This window comes from Heptranchias perlo, chromosome 19 (assembly GCF_035084215.1).
Source record: "Heptranchias perlo isolate sHepPer1 chromosome 19, sHepPer1.hap1, whole genome shotgun sequence".
Lineage (NCBI taxonomy): Eukaryota > Metazoa > Chordata > Chondrichthyes > Hexanchiformes > Hexanchidae > Heptranchias > Heptranchias perlo.
Window position 1 is genome coordinate 28,923,648 of NC_090343.1, and position 21,925 is coordinate 28,945,572.

At 45.5% G+C, this 21,925-nt stretch overlaps 1 protein-coding gene across 1 annotated transcript in view; it reads right to left on the minus strand.

The window, feature by feature from the left end:
• The window catches only part of LOC137335279 (cadherin-4-like), a 464,003-nt gene that overhangs the window by 58,442 nt on the left and 383,636 nt on the right, over positions 1 to 21,925 (minus strand). Inside the window, exon 8 of the mRNA XM_068000573.1 lies at positions 17,456 to 17,593. Coding sequence (XP_067856674.1) covers positions 17,456 to 17,593 — 138 coding nt within the window. The remainder of the gene's footprint in view (positions 1 to 17,455; positions 17,594 to 21,925) is intronic.

The window sequence follows — 21,925 nt, forward strand, 5'->3', positions numbered from 1 at the left end:
CACGATGGGTCGAATGGTCTCCTTCTGTGCCATAAATTTCTATGATTCTATTCTATGAGGAAGACAATTTCACACATTTCACACAGACAGTACAAACCCTTAAATACCATTACAATCTATATTAATAACTTAGATGAAGGGACCGAATGTAATGTATCCAAGTTTGCTGATGATATAAAGCTAGGTGGGAAAGTTAGCTGTGAGGAGGAATCAAAAAGTCTGCAAAGGGATATAGACAGATTAAGTGAGTGGGCAAGAAGGTGGCAGATGGAGTATAATGTGGGGAAATGTGAGGTTATTCACTTTGATAGGAAAAATAGAAAAGCAGAATATTTTTTAAATGGTGTTCAGAGAGATCTGGGTGCCCTTGTAAAAGAAACACAGAAAGTTAGCATGCAAGTACAGCAAGCAATTAGGAAGGCAAATGGCATGTTGGCCTTTATTGCAAGGGGGTTGGAGTCCAAGAGTAAGGAAGTCTTGCTACAATTGTACAAGGGCTTGGTGAGATCACACCTGGAGTACTGTGTACAGTATTGGTCTCCTTATCTAAGGAAGGATATATGAAGATTCACTAGATTCATTAGATTGATTCCTGGGATGAGAGGGTTGTCCTATGAGGAGAGATTGAGTAGAATGGGCCTATACTCTCTGGAGTTTAGAAGAATGAGAGGTGAGCTCATTGAAATATATAAGATTCAGAGGAGGCTTGACAGGGTAGATGCTGAGAGGTTGTTTCCCCTGGCTGATGAGTCTAGAACTAGGGAGCATAGTCTCAGGATAAGGGGTTGGCCATTTAAGACTGAGATGAGGAGAAATTTCTTCACTCAGAGGTTGTGAATCTTTGAAATTCTCTACCCGAGAGGGTTGTGGATGTTGAGTCAGTGAGTATATTCAAAGCTGAGATGGACTCTTGGGGAATCAAGGGATATGGGGATAGGGTGGGGAAGTGGAGTTGATGCCAAAGATCAGCCATGTTCTTATTGAATGGCGGAGCAGGCTCGAGGGGCCGTATGGCCTACTCCTGTTTCTTATGTTCTTAAAAGGCAAAGGCTCCAGTTGTGAAGTTAAGCAACCATGGTCAACAAATTAGGTAAGAGATAGTATGAAACTAAAAGAAAAGGCTTACACAAAAGCAAGGGAAAGTTGAAAACCAGCAGACTGGGAGAGCTATAAAAAGCAACAAAGAGATAAGAAGAAAGTAACAAGAGGCGCATAAATGGAATATGAACAAAAGCTTACAAGTGTCATCAAAGCTAACAGCAAAAGTATATTAAGTGAAAGGGAGTGGTAGAGGGGTACATGGACCCATTAAAGACAGATGCAGGCACAACTATAATGGATCGTAAGGAAATGCAGACTTGTTAAATGAATACTTTGTAACCATTTTCACAGCAGAGGAGGAGGACAAAATACCAGCGGTACAAGGGAAGCTAAAAATAAATCATGGGAAGGAGATTAGTGAATTTAATATAAGTAAAATAAAAGGTATTTGCAGAAATGTGCCATTGGATTGGAAAATTGCAAATATCGCTCCATTATTTAAGAAGGGAGGGAGGGAGAAACCAGGGGCTCGATTTTAGGAGCGTGTTTCCGGCGGGTTACCAGCGGGGTGGCCCCGAAAATCCCGATCTCCGGTCACGTGACCGGATCGCGACGAAATCCTGGCCACTTCCGGGTACCGCGCTGACGTGTGAGAGTACTTACCTTGCTCGTTGTGGTCAGTTAATGAGCTGAAGCAGCTGTCAAAAGAGGAAGTGTGGGATTTTAGGTTCAAGGCAGTGAGTTTCCCACACTGGGGGAAACAGTCTCCCTCCAACCAGGCGTGTTGCAGCCAGCAGCCTGTGGCAGGTGCCAAGGTGCGCTCCACGGGGGAGAGCCCTCACCCACGCAGGAGGCCACCGCATCACATAGGGCAACCCCTGCCCTCCACCACCCCCCGCCAAGCCAGAGGACAGACCGACACGAAACCGCAGCCCCAGTCCGAGGAACCACACACCTACCCTGCACAACCCCTCAGACCAACACCTGCCAGATGGGTGGTGTGTGGAGACCCTCGGAGGACGAAGAGCATGACCAGCACCAGCAGCCTCGCAGTCCACGCCGTCCGCCGCAGGGATGTGGATCCCCCCAACACGGTGTTGTTGCACGCCCACCTGCACAGCAGGAGGGAGGGCTACCGCAGAGAGAGACGCGTCGCAGAGGGCACTACCCTCGCCACAGGGTCCACAGACCGAGGCGCAGCTCCCCGGACCTCTCCGAGCAGCAGTGCACAGGGAGGCGCAGATTCGCTCGACATGTAGTCGTGGAGATCTGCAGCCTCTTTCATGCCGAGCTGCTCCTGGCTGGCCCCAGCACCAACTGCTTACCTGTTGCTGGCAAAGTCACCACTGCCCTCCACACCTTCTCCTCCGCATCCTTCCAGGGTGCAGCCGGCTACACCGCCGATGTCTCTCAGTCGTCTGCGCGGACGAGCCCTGCAAATACACCTGCACCTACTCTGCAGTAACACGATGGGTGGCATCAGTGGTGGGTCCTCATAGTGATACCCAGGAGCGGGCATTATTGGACACAACGGACAGGATTCGCGGAGACATGGCAGTGGTGGTGTCAATATAATGTGTGCTGTTTGTTGCTCTGAAATTCAATATGGGTAACACCCATGACAAACCCTCAGACACCCTTGTGCACCCCCTTCATGCTGACGAGACGTTTGCCTTACGCTGCCTACTGCACATATGTGATGCATGCCCTGTGGCTGCAGCACAGGTGGTGGCAGGTTGAGTGAGGCTGGCCGTGAGGGAGATGCACGAGAGGGTGAGTATGGGATGGAGCCATGAGATTGTATGAGGATTGGGTTGCGTGTTAGTGGCAGGATGAGTACTGGCGAGGTGAGTCGGTGGAGGTAAGATGAGGATGGGGTGTGAGTGGGTATGAAGGGTGATGTGACAGAATAGTGTTGGCGGTGCCGAAGGAGATTTGGGGTGGGGGCAGTGTTGTGGCAGACGGAGTGCAGGGGAAAGACTTCGTGTTCTCACTGCGGTTGACCTACTGCGGTCATTGCAGCGCCTCCTGCACTGTATGCAGGTGGGCCATATGTTGGTGGTGCAGGTGACCCCCTCTGCCACCTCGAGCCAGGCCTTCTTGGTGGCAGAGGCAGGCCGCTTCCTCCCGCCCGCCGGGGGGAAGATCTGTGTCCTCCCCCTCCTCCTCACCCCATCTGATGATACCTGGGGTGAGGCATCATTAAACTGGGAGCAGCCTTCCCCCTGGGCTGCTCCATGCTGCAATTTGTTCCATTGGTTGCAGCATCTGTCAGTGGAGGACTGCCCCTTTAACTAGAGAATCTCCAGCTGACAGATCGTACTGCGCATGCGCAGCCCGACCGACGCGCAGGCCAGCGCCGTGGACCCCGGAGGAGCAGGTAATTGATTCCTATTAGTGGGTTGCCTGCTACGATCGCGTGGGCAACCCACTAATTTCGCCGTCCGCGTTTTCGACGCTCCCGGAGGACCACCCGCTGGGAACCCGCAGGCCTGCTAAATTCGAGCCCCAGGTAATTACAGACCTGTCAATTAAAAAAGGACCTGTCAATTTAACATTAACTGTGGGGAAGTTGCTGGAATCAATCACCAGAGACAGAGGGCTCCATTTTAGCACCCGCTATCGCGTGCGTTCCTGGCAGGGGGGCTCCGAAAATCGGGGAATCCCGGAGCGGGTCGGGAGCCCGGCTCCAACCCGCCCACTTCCGGGTTCCCCACAGACGCGCCGACGTGCGCGCGCAGCCCCCGCACGTGGGACTCCCGCAGGCAATTAAAGCCAGCAGGGTGCCACTTAACAATATTTATCTAGCTATTTCAGGTCATTAACAGACCTGATTAAGGGAATATGTCAGGAGAGGTGGGATTTTAGAAACATCTGGGACTGTTTCCCATACTGGGGGAAACAGTCCCAGTTGAAATGGACGTGTTGCAGCTATCAGCCTGTGGCAGCTGCAAAGGTCCATTTGACAGGTTGTGGGGGGGGGGGGGGGGTAGGGGGGGGGTTGGGGAGACCCTCACTCATTACAGGAGGCCACTCTGTCACTTGGGACAAAGTTTGGCCTCCACCACCCTCCTCCCGACAATCAAATTCACCAACTTGCACACTTACCCTGGGGTCCTTGCGGACCCCCTCAGATGTACATCTTTCGGATGGGGGCCGCCGTAGCTGCAGTCATGACCTCCTCGGAGGGCGAACAGCATCACCAGCCTCGCCGGCCACGCCATCCACCTCTGACACGTGGAGCTCCACAACAGAGTGCTGTGACACATCCACTTGTACAGCAGGAGGGAGGGCAACCGCAGAGAGAGATGCATCGTAGGGGGCACTACCCTCGCCACAGGGTCCACAGACCGAGGCGCAGCTTCCTGGACCTCTCTGAGCAGCAGTGCACATGGAGGCTCAGAATCACTCGACATTTAGTCGTGGACATCTGCAGCCTCCTTCATGCCAAGCTGCTCCCGGCTGGCCTGAGCACCATCTTCTTACCTGTCGCTGTCAAAGTCACCACTGCTCTCAACAACTTCTCCTCCGCATCCTTCCAAGGTGCCACCAGGGACATCGCCGACGTCTCTCAGTCGTCTGCACAAAAGAGCCCTGCAAATACACCTACACCCACTCTGCAGTGACACAATGGGTGGCATCAGGTGTGGGTCTTCATTGTGATCCTCAGGAAAGGGCATTATTGCACAAACCAGACAAGATTCGCAAAGACGTGGCAGTAGTGGTGCCAATACAATATGTGATGTGAGTTGGTCAGAAATCAATAGAAGTAAAAACCATGACAAACCCTCAAACACCTTTATGCATCCCCTTCATGCTCACAACACGTTTGCCTTATGCTTCCTGCTGCACATATGTGATGCATGCCCTGTGACTGCAGCACAGGTAGTGGCAGGTTGAGTGCGACTGACCGTGAAAGAGATGCATGAGAGGGTGAGTATGAGATAGAGCCATGAGATTGTATGAGGATTGGGTTGAGTGGTAGTGGTGGGATGAGTACTGGCGAGGTGAGTAAGTGCAGGTAAGATGAGGATGAGGTTTGAGTGGGTGTGAGGGGTGATGTGACAGAGTAGTGTTGGCAGTGCAGAAGGAGATGTGGGGTGGGGGCGGTGATGTGGCAGACGGAGTGTAGGGGAATGGGTAAGTGTACTCACTTTGGCTGACCTACTTAGGTTATTGCAGCGCCTCCTGCACTGTATGCAGGTGGGCGATATGTTGGTGGTGCAGGTGACCTCCTCTGCCACCTCGAGCCAGGCCTTCCTAGTGGCAGAGGCAGGCCGCTTCCTCCCGCCCGCCGGGGGGAAGATCTCTGTCCTCCCCCTCACCCCATTTAATGATACCTGGAGTGAGGCATCATTAAACTGGGAGCAGCCTTCCCCCTGGGCTGCTCCATGCTGTATTTTTTCCTATTTGTTGCAGCATCTGTCAGTGGAGGACTGCTCCTTTAAATAGAGCTCCTCCAGCTGACAGATCTTACTGCGCACGCACAGCCCGCCTGACGCGCAGCTCAGCAGTGGGGAACCCGGAAGACCAGGTAAATGGATCCAATTAGGCTGAGATCGCGCGCGGGGCAGACTGATTTCGCCGGGCGCATTACCCACGCGCCCAATAGCCCCCCCGCCGCGAACCCGCAGCTCTGGCAATATCGAGCCCAGAGTGACTGAGCACTTGGACATGAGAGGACAACAAATGCAGGTGCAACAACACCAGAGCTGTTTTGTCTGCAAAGACATAAAGGAGGCCCATTTTCCAGGAGAAGCAGAAAAGAAGGACAAAATGGAGAAGTAAAATGGAGGAAGCAGAGAAGCAGTTTGCAACATTTTTTCAGCAGTCACTCATGTAAAACTGCTTCCAGTAATTGCCAGATGTAACACCTGCAATAGTATTGCATATGAGAGAAATCAAATGCTACAAATTTCTTACATGATATTTATATAGCAAGGTCCCAGCACAATGCTTTAAGGTGTGTTTCTCCTACTCCCAACACAGCACTTCATCTCAGTGCCCCCTGTGTGGGAGGAGCAAGTGTGGTGCCTGATGGCTATTGTTCACTGAGGGTCTCAAGGGATGGAGATGGTATTCTACCTTTGCATGCTGGGCCATGAGATGATTCTGCTACAGCTGGAGCCACATGTGATAAGGCATTGACTGCCAGTACCTGACTGCTAACTGGCACTTGATGAATCCTTTGAAGGAACAAGGTAGATCAGGCAGACGTGCCATCACACCGAGAGGAAGATGCCTCATCTGTCTGTTCTCCTACCATGCCCCGGGTGCTGCATATTTCTGCAGGATCTGCATTAATGCAGACTGAAGGGTTCCACTGAGGAGGTTGAAGCCTGTGAACAAACCCACCCCCAAACTGTGCAATCTGGTCATGACCAACTCCTGAATGTTGGAACCCAAGGGGTTGGCTTTTCCTCTGCTACTTTGCCCCAAATCACACAGAATAGTGGTGGAGATGGTGAAAAAATGGAGTGGTGATACCCAATGCTAACTCCCTGTTGTGTTCTGGACACCCCCTCCGTCCCAACCATTACCGACTGTCCCTTTCTCGAGCACTGTGTGTAAATGTTGGCGGACGGTGGGGCCCAGCTTCACATCCCATTGTCCCCCAGACTGCCTGTCGCATCCCCAATCCCAAGCAGAGCATGGTGGGAAATGGCAGTATGATCGAGGTAGTGGTGGTAATGGATCCAATGTCCGAAAATAGCGGAAGATGTCCTCGTAAAGGCTTCCTCTCCATCCAATTTGGCCTTGAAGCATTTACCTTTGTAGGTATCAATCTCTGCTGAGGCATAGAAAAGCTACAGCTCCTTCCTTCTTCAGGGTTCTTCTTTCCCTCCACTTCCTCTTCTGCACCACACTGGCTCATTTTCCTCTTTGGCCCTGGTGGCGTCCCTCTTAATGGGAATCCTACTGTAGGCTCATCCTGCATGGTCAATGACCACAGATGTAGGAAGATGGGTCAGGGTTGTGGCGAGTTGCCCCACTCTGCCCCAGTGAGGAAAAAAGGGGAATAGTTTTCTCCAGTGGTTTAAATGGATTCTCTCTGAGGCTGCTGCAGTTCACAATCTGGGTTTGTACCATTCGTGATGGCTCCATTAGAAATGCGATGAAGGTGGGCACATTTCCCTTCATTATCCCCTCAATTCCCACTAACCTCTCTTCATTTGTACCTAGGTGCAACAAGACCTGAGTGAATATTGACTCGATCAGCTACCTCTTCATTTGTTGCTTGAACCTCCGCTTGCACTTACAAGAGGTTTTGCCTCAAACAGAGCCATCTTTCTTTGCTGCATCACCTATAGCAGGACCTCCAAGGCGATGTCATGAATGGGGCAGTTTTATCCGTATTACTACTCACATCCTACTTGTTTTGCCAGGAGAGTTTTTTTTTGACTACCAATTACACTTCTGACCAGGCACCCTGAACATGTTTTACCTGTGCAGGTTAGCCGATTCAAATAAGGGGTAGGGTTGCCTCACAAAATTTGGCAAGACCAGTCCTCCCCACTACCAATGTGGAGGTACCCATACCATTACCAAACTTGATCTCAATTTTGCCTGTCTTGCAAAATCAGGGATATAAAGTAAAATAGTTTTGTCTGCAGTACCTGTTAAACACACTTTAAAATGTTTTTTAGTTCCTCTCGATATAGGCATGAGGACATGCTGGGAAATATAAAAAATATCACATAGTCAACAGAGGAATTTTTACAAGCGTGTTTAATGTTCGTCTGCTAATATCACCAACAGTAATTTCTGCATTTTAGTCTTTAGTGACCGAATTCACAGCATAATCTGCTTCCAATGTTATCCTCAATTTCTTTATCAGAAATCAGACATTAGGATTCTGAAGAAAAGTAATTTGCTTCAATAGGGCAAAAAGGAAGCCCGAGAGCGGGAGGTGAGCGGAGCATTAAAGGAGGCCCGAGAGTGGGAGGTGAACAGAGCCTAAAAGGAGGCCCGAGAGTGGGAGGTGAACAGAGCCTAAAAGGAGGCCCGAGAGTGGGAGGTGAACAGAGCCTAAAAGGAGGCCCGAGAACGGGAGGTGAGCGGAGCATTAAAGGAGGCCCGAGAGTGGGAGGTGAACAGAGCCTAAAAGGAGGCCCGAGAGTGGGAGGTGAACAGAGCCTAAAAGGAGGCCCGAGAACGGGAGGTGAGCGGAGCATTAAAGGAGGCCCGAGAGTGGGAGGTGAACAGAGCCTAAAAGGAGGCCCGAGAACAGGAGGTGAGCGGAGCATTAAAGGAGGCCCGAGCGCGAGAACTTGGAGAGTGACGGGGTGGCGGTGGGGGGGGGGGGGGGGGGTGGGGAGAGGGGAATCCAGTTGTTGTGGTCCACGTAGGAACCAATGAGATAGGTAGAACTAAGAATGAGCTTCTGCTGAGACAGTTTGAGGAGCTAGGATCTAAATTAATAAGCAGAACCTCAAAGGTTATAATCTCTGGATTACTACCTGAGCCATGTGCAAATTGGCATAGGGACAAACAGATCAGAGAGTTAAACACATGGCTCAAAGGGTGATGTGGGAGACAGGGGTTTTGATCCATGTGGTATTGGCACCAGTATTGGGGAAAGGGGAAGCTCTTCTGTTGGGATGGGCTCCACTTAAACTGGGCTGGGATCAGTATCCTGGCAAATTGAATAACTAGGGCTGTGGATAGGGCTTTAAACTAAAAAGGGGTGGGGAGGAGTCAGGTGAGGGGAAATTTAGAAATCTAAAGAGAAAAGTAGAGACAGCAGAGCAGTGTAGTGATTTGGGTAAAAATAAGCAGAGTGTGACAGGAAGGGACAGAGAGTTTAACAGTAATAGTGCATCAGTGAATAAGGTCAAAGCAGAGAAAAATGGTAAAAAGTTAAAACTAAAGGCTCTTTATCTGAATGCATGGAGCAATGGTAACAAGATAGATGAATCAGTGGCACAAATAGAGATGAATGAGTTTGATCTAACAGCCATTACAGAGACAATGTTGCAAGGTGACCAAAGTTGGAAACTAAATATTCCAGGATACTTGACGTTTTGAAAAGACGGGCAGATAAGAAAAGGAGGTGGGGTAGTAGCCCTGATAATAAAGGATGACATAAAGACAGTGGTGGGAAAGGATCTTGGCTTAGAAAATCAGGATGTAGAATCAGAATGGTTGAGCTAAGAAATAACAAGGGGCAGAAAGCACTGGTGGGAGGAATTTATAGGCCCCCTAGCAGTAGCTACACCATTGGCTACAGTATTAATCAAGAAATAATAGGAGCTTGTCACAAAGGTAATGCAATAATCGTGGGGGACTTTAATCTTCATACAGACTGGGCAAATCAAATTGGCAAAGGAATTCTGGATGACGAGTTCTTGAAATGCATTCGAGACAGTTTCCTAGAACAATACGTCATGGAACCTACCAGGGAACAGGCTATTTTAGATCTTGTATTGTGTAGTGAGACAGGGTTAATTAGTAATCTCACAGTAAAGGGTCCTCTAGGGAGAGTGATCATAATATGATAGAATTTCACGTTGAGTTTGACAGTGACATACTTAAGTCCGAAATTAGAGTCATAAGCTTAAATAAAGCCAATTACATAGGCATGTGGGGCGAGTTGGCTAAGGTAGATTGGGAAATTAGATTATAGGGTATGACAGTAGATAAGCAATAGCAAACATTTACAGAATTATTTCAATATTCTTAACGAATATACATTCCATTGAGAAATAAAAATTCCACGGGAAAGTGTTTCATCTGCAGCTAACTAAAGAAGTTAAGGATGGTATTAGAGTAAATGAAGAGGCCTATAATGTTGAAAAGAAGAGTAGCAAACCTGAGGATTGGGAGAGTTTTAGAAACCAGCAAAGGGTGACCAAAAAATTGATAAAAATGGAGAAAATAGAATATGTGAGAAAAACTAACAAGAAATATAAAAACAGATTGTAAAAGCTTCAACAAGTATATAAAAAGGAAGGGATTAGCAAAAGTAAACGTGGGTCCCTTAGAGGCTGAGACAGGAGAAATTATAATGGGGAATAAGGAAATGGCAGAGTTGTTAAACAAATATTTTGTATCTGTCTTCATGGTAGAAGACAAAAAAAGCAAACCAGAAATAGTGGGGAACCAAGGGGCTAATGAGAGTGAGGAACTGATAGTAATTAATATCAGTCAAAAAAAAGTACTTGAGAAACTAATGGGACTAAAAGCTGATAAATCCCCTGGACCTGAGGGCCCACATCCAAGGGTTCTAAAAGAGGTGGCTGCAGAGATAGTGGATGCATTGGTTATGATCCTCCAAAATTTCCTAGATTCTAGAATGGTCCCAGCAGATTGGAAGGGAGAGAGCAAACAGGGAACTACAGGTCAGTTAGCCTGACATCAGTCATCTGGAAAATGTTGAAATCCATTATCAAGGAAGTAGTGACAGGGCAATCAGAAAATCATAATATGATTAGGCAGAGTCAAAATGGTTTTATGAAAGGGAAATCGTGCTTGACAAATTTATTAAAGTTTTCTTGAGGATATAACTAGCAGGATATTTAAAAGAGAAGCAGTGGATGTAGTATATTTGGATTTTCAAAAAGCATATGATAAGGTGCCACATAAATGGTTGTTACACAAAGTAAGGGCTCATGGGGTTAGGGATAATATATTAGCATGGGTAGAGGATTGGTTAAAGGACGGAAAATAGAGAGTAGGGATAAACAGATCATTTTCAGGTTGGCAGGCTGTAACTAGTGGGGTGCCGCAAGGATCAGTGCTTGGGCCTCAGGTGTTTACAATCTATATTAATGACTTAGATGAAGGGACCGAGTGTAATGTATCCCAGTTTGCTGATGATACAAAGCTAAGTGGGAAAGTAAGCTGTGAGGGGACACAAAGAGGCTGCAAAGGGATATAGATAGGTTAAGTGAGTGGGCATAAAGGTGGCAGATGAAGTATAATGTGGGGAAATGTGAGGTTATTCTCTTTGGTATGAAAAATAGAAAAACAAAATATTTTTTAAATGGTGAGAAACTATTAAATGTTGGTGTTCAGAGGGATATGGGTGTCCTTGTACACAAACCTCAGTTACCATACAGGTACAGCAAGCAATTAAGAAGGCAAATGGTATGTTGGCCCTTATTGTAAGGGGGTTGAAGTACAAGAGTAAGGAAGTGTTGCTGCAATTGTACAGGGCTTTGGCGAGACCTCACCTGGAGTACTGTGTACAGTTTTGGTCTCCATATCTAAGGAAGGATATACTTGCCTCAGAGGTAGTGCAACAAAGGTTCACTAGATTGATTCCTGGGATGAGAGGGTTGTCCTATGAGGAGAGATTGAGTAGAATGGGACTATACTCTCTGGAGTTTACAAGAATGAGAGGTAATCTCATTGAAACATACAAGATTCAGAAGGGGCTTGATGGGGTAGATGCTGAGAGGTTTTTTCCCCTGGCTGGTGAGTCTAGGACCAGGGAGCATAGCCTCAGAATAAGGGGTAGGCCATTTAAGACTGAGATGACAATGGATTTCTCCACGCAGAGGGTTGTGAATCTTTGGACTTCTCTAACCCACAGGGCTGTGAACGCTGAGTGGATGAATTTATTCAAGGATGAGAGGTATAGATTTTTGGACTCGAAGGGAATCAAGGGATATGGGGATCGGGCGGGAAAGTGGAGTTGAGGTCAAAGATCAACCATGATCTTATTGAGTAGCAGAGTAGGCTATTTACTACTCCTATTTCTTATGTTCAGCAACTTGTGGGAAAAAGAGACAGTCATCAAAGCTGGAAAAAAAATCTCAATTTCCAAGCAGATTGAACCATCACTTCACATCAAAAAATTCTTTGACTTATTTTTTGATCTGACGAAAATAAATTTCAGTGGATGCCACCAATCCGGCCAATTACTGCCCCATCAGTCTACTCTCAATCATCAGCAAAGTGATGGAAGGTGTCGTCGACAGTGCTACCAAGCAGCACTTACTCACCAATAACCTGCTCACCGATGCTCAGTTTGGGTTCCGCCAGGACCACCCGGCTCCAGACCTCATTACAGCCTTGGTTCAAACATGGACAAAAGAGCTGAATTCCAGAGGTGAGTTGAGAGTGGCTGCCCTTGATGTCAAGGCAGCATTTGACCGAGTGTGGCGCCAAGGAGCCCTAGTAAAATTGAAGTCAATGGGAATCAGGGGGAAAACTCTCCAGTGGCTGGAGTCATACCTAGCACAAAGGAAGATGGTAGTGGTTGTTGGAGGCCAATCATCTCAGCCCCAGGACATTGCTGCAGGAGTTCCTCAGGGCAGTGTCCTAGGCCTAACTATTTTCAGCTGCTTCATCAATGACCTTCCCTCCATCATAAGGTCAGAAATGGGGATGTTCGCTGATGATTGCACAGTGTTCAGTTCCATTCGCAACTCCTCAGATAATGAAGCAGTCCATGCCCACATGCAGCAAGATCTGGACAACATCCAGGCTTAGGCTGATAAGCGGCAAGTAACATTTGCGCCAGACAAGTGTCAGGCAATAACCATCTCCAACAAGAGAGAGTCTAAGCACCTCCCCTTGACATTCAACAGGATTACCATTGCCAAATCCCCCATCATCAACATCCTGGGGGTCACCATTGACCAGAAACTTAACTGGACCAGCCACATAAATACTTTGGATACAAGAGCAGGTCAGAGGCTGGGTATTCTGCGGCGAGTGACTCACCTCCTGACTCCCCAAAGCCTTTCCACCATCTACAAGGCACAAGTCAGGAGTGTGATGGAATACTCTCCACTTGCCTGGATGAATGCAGCTCCAACAACACTCAAGAAGCTTGATACCATCCAAGACAAAGCTGCCCGTTTGATTGGCACCCCATCCACCACCCGAAACATTCACTCCCTCCACCACTGGCGCACCATGGCTGCAGTTTACACCGTCTACAGGATGCACTGCAGCAACTGACCAAGACTTCTTTGATAGCACCTCCCAAACCGGCGACCTCTACCACCTAGAAGGACAAGGGCAGTAGGCACATGGGAACAACACCACCTGCACGTTCCCCTCCAAGTCACACACTATCCTGACTTGGAAATATATCGCCGTTCCTGATCATCACTGGGTCAAAGTCCTGGAACTCCCGACCTAACAGCACTGTGGGAGAACCTCCACCACACGGACTGCAGCAGATCAAGAAGGTGGCTCACCACCACCTTCTCAAGGGCAATTAGGGATGGGCAATAAATGTTGGCCTTGCCAGCGACGTCTACATCCCATGAACGAATAAAAAAAAAACCCTCCGCCAGGTAGATTTCAGGCAGGCTTTTGGAACAAGCCAGCTGGCCATCCAGTAGTCTTTGCTTGGGTCTCATTAGCAGCAGACCGGTGGATGGCTGGAGATCAAGCACCCTGGGGCAGCGCGCCGTTTCTGGGTCACCAGACTCTTCCTCCAGGCCTCAAGAAGGTAAGTAAAAGTGGGGGGGGGGGGGCTTGATCCCTATGGTGGGGTTGGGTGGGGAGTGGAACGGCAGTGGCCCAGGCTGGTTTTGTGGAGACCGGAGGAGCATTCCTCTCGGACCCACAAATTTGAAGAGGAACTTAACTTTGGGATCCTCTTTGGCCGGGCCGCCAGGTGATACTGGTCAGAGTGTGCATGGCGGACACTCTGCCCAGTGCAGACCAAAAACGGCAACAAGGGTCCAACGTACGTCACAGGACCCCTGTTAGCATTTTAAATGGGCCTACTGCCTGACTCAGGGCCGCTCCGGCCGTCCAGCTGCAAGCCTGGGGCATCATTGCCACGGCCACAGTGACGGCAGCTACGGGAAGGTAGATCATTGCCCACCATTTCCAGGCTGATTCTGCCCCCCCCCCCCACTTCCACCAGGTGGATTGCCTGAAAATTCAGTCCATTGTCTTCTACTCTAGCTCTCTAATTCTTTATTTTATTGAGAGCAAACCTCTTGGTTATTGGGTGTAGTTCAATGGTACTATTTGCATATCAGTAATATGGTGCACATTTCAGAAATGTGGAAGCTACTAAAATTTGTGCCTGAAGCTACAAATCCTAATTCTGTAATGATCTCTGCCTTAATTTCATATAGTTAAAATAGAATCCATCAATATATGGTTAGAGAAATCAATTTGTTTCAAGGCAGGATATTGTTGCAATTAGGCAGCTCATAAAAATACAGCAGTGTACTTCCAGGACACCTTAACCTTTACTTCCATTTAATCATATTACTGCCATAGAACAAGGTTCACATCTTTGAAAAGTTTAACAACCTTATTCAAATTCTCTCCACAACTGCTGTCTATAAATGCATAATATTATTTTAGTTCTTCAGCTCGACTGTCTGTAGTTATTTTAAAAGCTATGGATCATGTAAAGGATTGTTTCATTTCTATACTATTATTCCTTCAGGTGCTGAATTTTCTGTCGAATAAAAATCCATTTTTACTATTTGACATCTAAAAGAGCATGATGCAAAAATTAAAATGAATAATTTACGAGCAATAAGTAAGTGACAAAGTAATGTTTCATATGGTCTATTCAATACTATCATTGTCCTCCAAGATCAATATTGAATGGTGATACAGTGTATGGATCACTCTTAAAGGGTTGCTGTAGGAAGCTAGGAATGGCATTCCATTCTTCTCTATAAGTATTTTTCAACATGATAAAATATTAATAATAAAGAATTAAATATACACCAGAACATCATTCTAAACCTATGGGGACTGACAAAGTGGCCCTCATGAGAGGTTCTACAGACCATAAAAGGCCTTCAGTTGAGACTGAGAAAATAGCTGGATGTAACAAGATGCTACTGTCTCTCACATTTGTAAAAGTAAACTGTGCTACATCTCTGGAGCCTTATTCTTTCTGGACCAGTAGCCATTTTGCTGATCTTCTTAACACACTACTACAGCACATTCCTCACACAGCATCAAAGGCAACACTTAAAATCCACAGCCATTGTAGTTCATTCTTTTACCCTGAGGGAAAGCTAAGTTATAAAATAGTACTCCATTTGATTCAAAGAAAATATTTTTCATCAGTAATTGCTTTCTTTTTCCATGCTAAGATTTTGTACACCAGATTAAACCTTGAAAACACTGGTCACTGTGTTTCTTAAAATTCCTCCTGCCTAATCATTGTACTAAATCTTAAAAGTATTTGTGGTTAATGCATACACCATCCTTTTATGCCCCTTTACTAGCTTCAATTGCTCTTCAGTGCTGACCTCTTTCAGATGGGGGAAGGGGATGTCGAACACATAGAGTCTCAGCACTCCTCAGTTGGCATCAATCCTGTTCCATCTATATTAACCAGAGACGTACTTTGCAACCTGGGTGAGACCTTCTTGAAATTTACTTTCCAATCTCACCCTCAGTTCTTCTCTGCCACTCCCCCATTTCCAAAATCGAGAATCCAGCCATTTTGAGTGGATCTGCCTTGTGGCCTAGCTGGACACTGCTGCCCTTCACCAGAGTCTGGGTGCTTGTTGTAGCTGCAATCCAGTTGTGAGCCCTTCTACTGGTAGTTCAATACACTAACTTGTCCTGTCATTTTTGGTTTCTTGCAAATAAGGAAATTATTTTTTTGTTAAGCAAGCTTTTTAATTAACCTTCCACACTTCTTGTCATTTATTGCTTGTCTCTTTTCCTCACCAGCGAGAGAACAAAACCAAATCACAGACACTAGCAGTGTTTCGAGAACCAATATTGTAAAGAATGCAGACTCAAGTTAACCTCCCAATGAATGTCCCAGATGTAAGTGGACTGGAGTGTTTAATCTCATTTAAAATGAACAATCGTAAAGCCTGCATAAATGGCCTGTCTAATTGAAGCGAAAAATGATCTGTTCATGGGGACACCCTGAAACACAAACATTTTGATGCCTTAATGAATTCCCAAGCTACAACTCCCACTATTAAGTTTACTTTCCTTTATTCAGCCATATTGGATATCATCAGTTAATCCAGAAATCTTGCTTTATCATTTTTAAATCTTGTATTTGCAGAATTAAACTTGAGGGACTAGCGTTTCTGTTATGGGCACAATTGGGAAACTGCACCCAAAATGCAATGGTTAGGTTCAGGTTCCCGCTAAAAGTCATTTGCAAAATCACAAACGTAAAATCTTCCATGAACCAGCGCAATCGGGCAGCATAATAGAACGTAATTGTTTCTTACTTATTATTTCCATTAAAAAGTATTCCTTGATGTATTTAAGAGTGGTAACCCGGTGCAGTTTTATTAATTCAGCTGAAAATGGGTTTATCACCAAAAATAAGCATTTTTAATAGGGGTGTCCAGTCCTACGCCTGTGAGTACCCTCATTTAAAATCACTGAAAATGACTTAAAAAAACAATACTGAACCATTTCATTGTTACATTGGTGCACACTCGTCAGTTTCTTAGTCAATTAAATATTTTTTGATATGAAAAACTTTTAAAACGTGCCTACTAATGCCTGTGTGCCTGAGATAATGAGTGCAATTTGAAGAGCCTTGCCGAACGAGCGCAATCGCTGGTATCTCACAATTTCGACCTGGGGACGTGGCCAGTTTTGAGGACAGGGCCTGAATCTTCAATCAGCATTAAAAAGATCGTGGAAAGCATGTTTAAAATGACCCGATCTTTTACACTGGTTCGGCCAATCTCCCTCCCCCTCGGATTGCGCTGATATTACTAGCACAAACGAGCTTGATATCTAAACCGATATTGTTTTTACAATTTTTATTTTCTGGAACTTATCTATCACCCCTCCCCAAATGAAAAAGTACATAGGCTCACCCACCCCCCACCATCCCCCACCTCCCCACCTCCAGCCATATCACTTGCTGGGCCATGTGAGCAAGTAGCTTGCTTTAAAACCTTTCCCTTCACTGTTTGTATCCAGTCACTAGGAGGTGGATGAGTGCCTAGGATGATTCATCTTCTGATTTACCCTCCCTATTGGGAAGCACCATGCTTCAGCTCTACACTACTTCCCAAGACCAAAAACTCAAATCATATGAAAAATTGCTGTTGCAAACTTTTATCCCACTATTAATTCATATCCCATACGTGTAGCATGGGCAAGACGTCATGCAGCTTTAAGAATGAAATATTCAAGTGGATTCCTCTCCACGCGATTATGAACTTCATTTAGGATCCTAAAAGGATTCTTCTCACTTTTAGTATCCCATAGGACGAACTGTAAATCCCACGAAACATTTTCTGTGCCTTAAAGGATGCATTATCAAACCTTTACATTTTTTAAAACTGTTAATCCCATGCCTCAGTTAATCAAAAGCACATTCTAAAAGATTAGTATATTTAAAGAGTATCTTTTGTGTATTTGATTTGCTAAATTTCAAAACCTTTAACAATGCAAATCAATGATGTGCATCAGTACATTGCACATTACAGGTAGATGATAGGCTCATACATGAACGTTATGGAGTGTATATACTTACTGTAGCAGCACTAAATTCTGGAGGGTTGTCATTCACATCAGTCACAATAATAAGTGCAGTTGCTGTATTGGAAAGACCATAGTTGAGGTTCCCATCCATATCAGTGGCCTGAATGATGACTGTATATCGTGGGACTTTCTGAAAAGGCAAGGACACAGTCCACAATAAATAAGTATACTAAATGAATCTGGATGCAGTTGGGAGCAGAGATTGCAGCAATTTGCATAAGCATGTAATGTAATCAAAATACAGGCCACTATATAATGAAATCCCTCTCCTTATCGTAGTCTGAATCTGAAGAGCCTAATTCATCTGCTAATTAATCTTTAAATATTGCAATTAAGAAACAAAAACAGATGAATAGGACTAGTAATGAGCAAAGCTCAGACAGAGCAGACAAGATATAGTCAACACAACTTAAGTCTTATTTGTGGCGTTTACGACATTTACATTCACATGGAAATGCTGACTGTATCCCACAATGCCTAATTAGATTGATATGCCATTTAGGAATATTTACATTGTTAAGACTGTTGTGCAAGATGTTTCAGAAAAATAGGTAGTGCAGTCTCACTAGCAGGTGGCCACAGGTTAGAATCCTAGGGCAGTCAAGCTTTGGAACAAATTTTACTACAGGGTCAAAAAAACCTCTGGTCTACGACCTATTTTTAAGTCAGAATTTGTAGATTATTCCATGGGAGTCCAACATGCCTTACAGTAATGGAGGAATGATGATTTGTAGTAATTTTAATGAAATATCTAAACTTGGGGTTTAATTCTTTGAGACAAAATTTTTAAAGATGTTTTCATGATAAAAGATCACTTTTATCTAGCTGGTAATGCAACCTTCGATGTGCTAACTCTATACAGAAAATCTCTGTTATTACAAAGCTAACGGGCAGGTTTTTTTTAAAACTGGAGTTACAATGGCTTCCTGGTGTGACCCCATCACACACGAGTGGGTCTGAGAACTCCTTCCCCAGCTCCCTGTGCCCCAAAGCAACTTCCGGAAATGACGAGGGATGTAGAATGCGCTTACACTAATTTGGGCAGACATCTTCAAATTAGATGTAAATAACAGGAATAAGCCATACGACATATTTACTGTTATTTGCGGCTCAGCTGTGCCTAGACACTAGGAACTCTGGTGCATTCCAGGGTTGCTATGGCGTGGCGGGGGCGGGGAGGATGACATACTTAAAATTTAAAAGGTCACCTTAGCGTGTATAATTGATTGCACAAGCCGAGTATTTTTATTAATTTTTTTTAAAAATTGGGGCCAGTCCCATGGGCCAGAGGCTGCCTGCCAGATGTCTGAGGTCTGCTGCAACCATGTTCCTTCCCACCCACCATCCCAGACGCCCTCCTCGATGAAGGTAGGAATTCTGTTAGATGGCATTTAAATGACCTCGATCTCAGAAAATCAGGAGTCGGGGAGGGCCACTGGATAGTGAAGCTCCCACTGAAGATGCAACAGGATTTCATCGAAATCGAAAATCTGAACAAATCTCTCACCCCGATTACAATTTCATTTCAACTTTGAAATAAAAGAACCTCTGTTGAATTAGGTAACCCTGGCAATTTCCACACGCTCAGACCCAATGATTGTAACCTGGATAAAGTGCTGCATTTGATTATCTCTGGAAGTGACACTCAGCAAATGGAATAGAAAGAATCGGGCGACTTATAGGTCCTAGAAAAGATAAGAAAAACATTTCTTATTGAAATTGGAAGAAAACTACCCCGAGAGTTCATTTTACAACCTTGGTAAATGAATCCCCACTGGGAATTATGTGGCAAACCTTGAATAGTTTGTTTTTTTAAATTGAAAAACTTGGTGAAAGGTGTAGGATGCTGGACTCCACCAAAGTTGAAAAGAGTAGGAAAGAAGTTGAGGTAAATCTGAAAGTAAGTTATGATATTATAATTAGGGAAGGGTGACATCATTTTATCCTGCACACTATTTTCTGATGTTACAGCATTGAAGGTTGCAAGGGTTGCCAACTCTGGTTGGATGTATGCCTGGAGGTTTCATCACATGCCCTCCTGCCTCCAACCGCCCCGCCCCCACATGACCACCATTGGTTGCCGATCACACCCATCCTCACGGAGCACCGCCTTCTCAGGCCATTTGGAAAGCGAATAGCCTCTTTGTTACCTGATTGGATGACTCTTGACTGTCAGTCAAACAGCGTTTATTCCCATTTCCAATATTTTTATAACTAATAAATGAAAGTGTTCAAAGAAAATGAAAAAAACTTTTTTGTTCAAGTGATTTTTCTCCTGGGATGCTTGCAGCAGTGTTCTGGAGATTAATCTTTCATTCCTGAAGACTCGGCAACCCTAAAGGTTGCTAGGAGATCCTGATTTATATACAGGTTTGTTTAGAGAACACAGAAAAAAGATCCAGTGAACAAAGATCCAGTGAACAGTTGTGATGGCCATGACTTTGCTTCAGTTTTGTTTGTTTGCTGCTGCTACTTAGGTTTTCAGGAGCCTTAGTGTCAATTGTTTATTTTTTTCAAACAGTTCCATTTATGTATTAGTGGGAATCCCCATATGCCTTACTGGGGGAAGAGGAGGAGGACCAATCAAGGTCAAGCTGCACTAAAGATTTTCTGAGCAAATCCACCAGTACTCTCAAATCTAACCCCATAGAAAGAGATGTAGCTACGTTACTTTGGCAGAGGCTTAGTACGTGTGCAGGTTCGAAATACCAAAAGGAGCCAGGGACAGCAGCTGATGGCACAAATATATGTGAAGGCCTGACTAACTGTAATACTGAATGCTTATTCAAAAGCAGTCCAATCACAGCATTTCCTGTTTTAAGTGGCACTACATAAAAGAAGGCATGCCGGTTTGATTAACAGCCAGCATAACCTGATTGGCCACATCCAAAATGTCAAGATATCACTAGGCTCTGACGCACCTACCTCACAACGACTGTGGGAAGTTGTCTTCACTGAATTTGTGTCAACATAGGGCCAAATGCAGAGCTGGTCCATCTGATGCAAGGATGCCTGCAGCTAACATGCATCATTGGGCTGGCATAGTCAATGTGAGAACTGTTAGTTACAGCCTCAAACCTGCCTCCATTTCCTTCCTATGGGGATGATGTTATGCAGTGGCAGATAGGGTACCCTCCTCAAAACTACCTCACGTGGCACCAGCTCCACTTCAGCGGGCATCAAACGGGGGACGGTGAGGTTGCAAGGAAGCAGCTGTGGTCATTTACCTGTACAATCATGTTTCTACATTGGGTTTCCTTTGCCTTTCTTTATGATAGTTGGTTCTTAATCTTCTCCTCCTTCAGTCCTGACAAAGGCTCCCAACTGACTGAAATGCATTTTGACCTTTTCCAGACATTGCAAGAATTTCTGCCACTTTTCTTTAATTGTCAACATCCCTTTAAATGTCACCTGCATCACAATTTTCTAGTCCCTTCACTAGGCTACCACCCTGCACACATCAAAAACTACACTAAGAGCTGTGAATAATTATGCAAATGAGCTGACCCTGGAAAATTGCATGTTATTTGCACATTACTATTCTGTCTAGATTTGCGCTGGTGTTTAACCATTCAGGACTGAATAATGCCAGTACATGAAAATTGACCCTAATCACTCTGGACAATTTAAATACATGAAAAAAATCAGGTGGTGCCTAAAAGATATCCCCAATAAATTAATATTCTAATTAACTGTCTCATGAAGACAGCCCAGTTCAACAGAGAGCTGCTCTTTAAATGTGCAATGACTACATAAGGGCTGAAGTTGCTGCTTGTACATTGTGACAGCAACATTCATAATCAGCTCAAGCACGTGTCTAATGAAGTTATTCACATGCAGATCAAAATTTACAACTACAACTAAAAAATAGCTCAGGTAATATCACATTGGAATAAATATAGCCTGAAACACATTTAAATTAGTATCATTGCTAGCTTCAGTTTTGTTACCTTTCCCCCAATACACTTAGACTGTTGACTCAATTTATTTCTTTAAAAGGGATAGCGCTATTCTGAATACTGCAGTGGCAGAATTAGAGCATGCCTTGTGGGGCAAAACCTGAAACCAATTGAAAAGGCAATTTAAATGTAGCAAAATCTGCTGAGCTCAGTGCTTTTTGGACATAAGGATCAACTGCTGGTAAATGATGTCTGATTTGATCTCCATACTAACGGAGCAGATTGAGCGGGAGCAGTGGAGGGGGGAGGGTTGTGGGTGGGAGAGCGCAGCCCACGTTCTGTTAATGTGGGGTCTGGAGGAGCACTCCCGCTCCTCACGGCTCCACATTCAGGTAAGTACTAGGGTCTTCCTACCGGTTAGTGTCACATTGTGCTGAGCAAGCCGTTTGCCGCATTCATCAGGGAGTATGCAGGTATCGGGGAGGGGGGGGGGTGACGATCCCAGACAGTGAAGACTCTCAGGTTAAGGCCTCCCTGTACGTGGACGACGTTACTGTCTTCTG